This window comes from Sinocyclocheilus grahami, unplaced genomic scaffold, assembly GCF_001515645.1.
Source record: "Sinocyclocheilus grahami isolate Dianchi unplaced genomic scaffold, SAMN03320097.WGS_v1.1 scaffold165.1, whole genome shotgun sequence".
Taxonomy (NCBI): domain Eukaryota; kingdom Metazoa; phylum Chordata; class Actinopteri; order Cypriniformes; family Cyprinidae; genus Sinocyclocheilus; species Sinocyclocheilus grahami.
In genome coordinates this window covers 35,394-40,536 of record NW_015505344.1, presented here as the reverse complement: position 1 = coordinate 40,536, position 5,143 = coordinate 35,394, and the positions used below count along the sequence as shown (strand labels likewise).

General features: G+C 32.3%; 1 protein-coding gene and 1 gene segment (V, D, J or C); both read left to right on the top strand.

Annotated features, from left to right (window-relative positions):
• Positions 1–1,563: 1,563 nt before the first annotated feature.
• sid1 (secreted immunoglobulin domain 1) lies at positions 1,564–2,607 on the top strand. Its single transcript, XM_071582400.1, has 2 exons — positions 1,564–1,624; positions 2,273–2,607. Exons 1-2 carry the CDS (start codon positions 1,564–1,566, stop codon positions 2,605–2,607), a joined length of 396 nt encoding a protein of 131 aa, XP_071438501.1.
• A 1,315-nt stretch (positions 2,608–3,922) lies between these two features.
• The window catches only part of LOC107593141 (Ig mu chain C region-like), a 2,278-nt gene continuing 1,057 nt past the window's right edge, over positions 3,923–5,143 (top strand). Inside the window, 3 exon segments of the C gene segment in view lie at positions 3,923–4,056; positions 4,130–4,204; positions 4,278–4,613. Coding sequence covers positions 3,999–4,056; positions 4,130–4,204; positions 4,278–4,613 — 469 coding nt within the window.

The window sequence follows — 5,143 nt, the reverse complement described above, 5'->3', positions numbered from 1 at the left end:
GTCCAGTCAGCGGTGAGTAATCCCAAACCAATGGCGCTGTCTCAAACTATACCTACCTCTTCCGGTTTGTCTGAATTGTCGTTGTGTTTTCTGACTTGTTATAATGTTTTCTGAATTGTTGTTGTGCTTTCTGAATTGTTATTTTGTTTTTTAGACTTGCATTTGCGTTTGTAATTTGTTCTTTTGTTTTCAGAATTGTGATTTGTTCTGCACTTCTCGGCCACCATACTGAAGATGTAATATCGACATATTACAATATCAACCTGCTTACGTGTTTAAAGTAAGAAAAGATTCTGGTATAAAAAAATATGCCACCATTCCTTTAGAAAAGAAAACACTTTATTTTAAGGACTAATTCTAACTATTAACAAGCATGCATATTACTAGCATATTGGCTGTTTATATAAAGCACATATTAAAGGTTCATTCTGCATGACCATAATTAGATTCTCTATATGTAAACTTACCTTACTAATTATTAATAGGCAGCAAATTAAAAGTTTATTGAGGCAAACGTACTAGTTAATAGTAGGGCTGGGTATTGACACAAATTTCACAGTTCAATTTGATTTCTATTCACAAGCCTGAGATTCGATTCTGATTTTCATTCAATTCAATATCAATTATTTTGGATATATATCAGGTACACATGACAAAAGAAAAAAAAATCTCTCAACTAATGCTGTAAAAAATGCATGAGACTCAGCTGGTACTAAAATTAACTGATTTGCATGCAAACACTTAAATTATATTACATTTTAAAATTAAAAACTTAGTTATAATAGTAACTTTACAATTACATAAGTATATTTCCACTCCAATTCGTTTTTTGAAATATAAACATTTAAATGGTGGCTGTCAAAAAAACCTGACCGATTTATTCAAACATAAAGAGTATAGAGTAAAGTATAATGAATATGTTATATGGTGCATATATTTAGTGATTTTTCTAGCTGACTAATGAGTTAATTGTCACAGAATATTTTTTTTCTGAGATAAATGTGACCTTATGTGACCTACTGTTTAGGCTACAAGCTGTTATATTGACATCTTTCTGCAGTTGAAACACTGATTGAGACAGAATACGCATTTCAGTAAGTTGTACCCTTTCTTTTAACATACATTTGGATGGTTATTCATGTTTATTTCATGCTGTAACTGGTATTAAAGCGGAGATATTAAAGCACACTCTTGAACTGAGGTGCTACAGCGATCTGTCACTCCACATGACTGTAAGATGCAAACTCGCAATTGCAAGAAAAAAGTCAGAATTGTGAGATAAAAAGTCACAATTGCCTATTTTTGTTTTTATTCAGTGGCAGAAACGGCTTCCATAGTACGTGTTTATCTTCACTTTTAAAATATGCATTATTATTATCTACATGTATAATTTCCTGGGGTCATGACCCCATCATTTGCACCCTCCCTCCAGCAGTTTCATTTCTCCTGAGAGACTCGTGTAACTGTAAGGACTGAACTCACCATCCTACAGGAAGCAGGTTTATACAGACAGCCGAACTTGAACAGCTCTCACCCAAGTTGACTTATATAGATAATAAAGCAATGGATCTTCACATAAGCTGCAACATAAAGCTGTTTTCACTTCTGTATCTGGCACTGCACTGTAAGTGTTTTAAACTCATATTTCTCCTCAACTATTTCAAGTTTGTTATTTGATGTTTAAATAATATTGCTGTTTTAAATTTCATATCTGTTTTTTGTTTTATATTTTAATGATTTTTTACTACTGATTTATTTGACTACTTTTAAGGAATATATACTCGTGAGTTTATTTAAAATGTATATATAATTTAGTTTTTAAAGTTCTCATGACTTTCCAGTTTGACCAAACACTAATAATTAGTGCAGTCAAACGATTCATCGCGATTAATCGCATCCAAAATAAAAAATGTTGTTTACATAATATAGGTATGTGTACTGTGTTTATTTATTAAGTATATATAAATACACAAACATACAGTAAATATTTTGAAAATGATATATATCATAATATTATATATTATATATAAATATATTTAATATATAAACATAACATATTTTTATTTGCATGTGTGTGTATTTATACATGCACAATAAATATACACAGTCCACACACTCATATATTATGTAAACAAAAATGTTTATTTTGGATGCGATTAATCGCGATTAATCGTTTGACTGCACTACTAATAATATTGAGAATATTCATGATCTGAATATATTTCTTCATTATTTACTCTACATAAACGTTTCACTGTGCATATAATTTCAGGCTTTTTATGGAAGACTTCATTGAACGTCTCTGTGCAGCAGGGGCAAAATGTCACACTGAGCTGCCCATTGATGATCAACAGCAGTAAAGGGGTTTTGAGCTGGTACAAACAGACTCCATGGCACGGGCCACAGCTGATCCTTTCCTACAATATCACCAACACTTCACAGGTGCGCCGCGGCACGGGACTGGACCACAGCAGATACACCGTCTTAACCAGGGAAGGGTTAAACCCTCGTCACCTCTTACAAATCCTCACAACTTTACAAAATGACACTGGAACTTATTATTGCGGGTTTTCAGACAAAAACCAGACGCACACGTTTGACGACTGAATGCAAATGCTGCATAATATATTATGTTTTAGATATTTACTGATCTTAAATGCATCCTTGTGCAAATGAACTTTATTTATGGAAAACAATACACTTTTCCATCAGTGTCTATTTCATGAAAGCTATCTTCTTAATGTTCCAATATTTCTGGCTTGCATTGCAAAACCTGCAAACTTTGCTCTAATTGGATTAGTTGGCTCCCAGGAGATCTGTGCAGAAGTGCTGGCAGTGTTGTGATAGAACGAGCATCTGTCTGTGCCAGTAAACCAACGGCTCTTTCCTGTTTTTAGGTCCCTCTTAACCGAATAACAGTCAAATATGTTTTTAACACATTGATACTTTATGGTGTATAACAGAAAAGAAAAACAGAATTTTCTTTTCAGCATATCATGGAAAAATATTAATAAACACAGTAGCAATTGTGTACTTGCAACTGATCTGCACTTCAGATAATCTATACATTCCAGTAAAAAAAAAGTGTATATTATATTATATTATATTATATTACAGAAGTCAAACTAACAAAGCACTGCATCTGTGGATAAAAAACCTATTACTAAAATAAAAAAAATCAAATAAAAACTATGTAGACAAAATTAAAATAATGTAAATAATAAAAACTACAAAACACATAAATGATAACTGAAGTAAAATAAAATATGAAAAATATTCTCAATTTTTATGTAGTTTAACTTGTAATGTGCTAAAATAAAAAATTGAAATAAACATGAATAAAAACTATGTAGACAAATATAAATAATAAAAACTACAAAACACATAAACGGTAACTGAAATAAAATAAAATATGAAAAACATTCTCAATTTTTATGTAATTTAACTTGTAATGTGCTAAAATAAAACAATTTGAAACAAAAATGAGTAAAAACTATGTAGACAAAAATAAAATTAATCTTTAACTAAAATTGAAAAGAAATTGGAACGTATAAAATAAAATTGATTAATTAAATAATAAATACAATTATTAGCTATCAGTGATAGTAAAATGAAACTGCTGCAGACACCACTGATTGTAAAATACTATTTCAAAAAATATTAGTAATTTTATAACATATATTAAAATACAATTTTCAAGATTTCATTGTAATAAAATATTTCTGTTAATGTTACAAATATGAATTTCCTAAAGCCTGATTCATTGACCCTGTGAAGGAATCAACAGTGTAATGGTTGATTGCTTTTAAATGGACCATCTGCACACGGCTTATGAGCACATGGGACGTTCTTCCCTCAACCGTCAACCTCTGTGTCGACTTCATAACACAACACTGAATCAAATCAAGCTTCACTGGCTCTAGAGGGAAATTATATCTCAGACAGCATTCGCTCACACACACAACATATATAAAGAAATTCAATGAAACAGAAAAGAAATGAACAAGAATAGAAAGGCGACTAGTGTGATTATCATTATTACCTCACTTCTTCTGCTGCGGTGAGACTTTAATGCCAAAATCGAATAAATCAATTACTGTCTTGATCATATAGCTCATTGGAGATTTCTATTACAGCATTGCTTCAGGTGAGAAGGACACAATGAACCAGATGTTTAGCAGAGGACTTCGACTTATTGTGGAAGGTAAGAGATGCTTTCAGGAAGTTCAGAAATGTGGTTTTGCTCAGTTTATACTCATCATTAACATGTTTTTCAGTTCCTCACATCCGTGTTGAACGCCAGGTGACTCCGAAAGTGCATGTTCTTCTCCCTGCTGGAGGTCAGAAGCAGCGATCAGAGAGTGTGACGCTGGCGTGTGTCATCACCGGCTTACAGTCTAAAGCGCTGAGGATCACATGGAAGGTAAACGGAGCCACAGGTCTGAAAAAACACGCCAGCTCTCCACAAGTGCACCGAGAGCCTGGAGGCACATTCTGGGCTGTGGGACTGCACTCGGTTCTGGCTCATAAATGGAGTGCTGAGAATAAGTACAGGTGTGAGGTGACATACAAAGCGGCGTTTCACTATGATAAGGCAGAGTCGTCTCTCTGCAGTCCTCCTGAGGGACTGTAACTGTGTCCTGGGTTAGAGATTCTCTAAATTGCATGAGATCCATCTGCTGACCACTGAGCTGGAGCTCATATTGCACTTAAAAATCTAAAGAGGGGAAAAAAGGACAATATATTTTCTAAAGTAACTTTGTTTCTAAAGTCTAAAGAATTCTACATTTTTCACATTATTTTGATGATGTTTGCCTCCCAAATTGTCATTATAGCTGATGCATTTGGACATTTAATACGATAGTTTTTAGGTGAATCATCATAAATTGAGGGCAGCAAAATAAAATACTAATGATATATAAGTATATATATATATATATATATATATATATATATAAACATGTAATGATTTATATAAAAACAAAACAGGCTTAATTTTCTTTAAACATATTATTATTATTATTATTATTATTATCATCTTAAATTTGCCATGAAAACTGACTGTATATACTGTTTTGTTTTGTTTTATTTTATTTTGTTTCTATGGTTAGCTAGCCAAATTATTCTGCTTTAATGCGAAGCA

What these genes read in the sequence shown, in the direction of transcription:
- sid1 (XM_071582400.1), top strand. Translation starts at nt 1,564, where the DNA reads ATGGATCTTCACATAAGCTGCAACATAAAGCTGTTTTCACTTCTGTAT. An exon ending in TCTGTATCTGGCACTGCACT is followed by an intron (nt 1,625 to 2,272) that starts GTAAGTGTTTTA and finishes ATATAATTTCAG; the next exon opens with GCTTTTTATGGAAGACTTCA.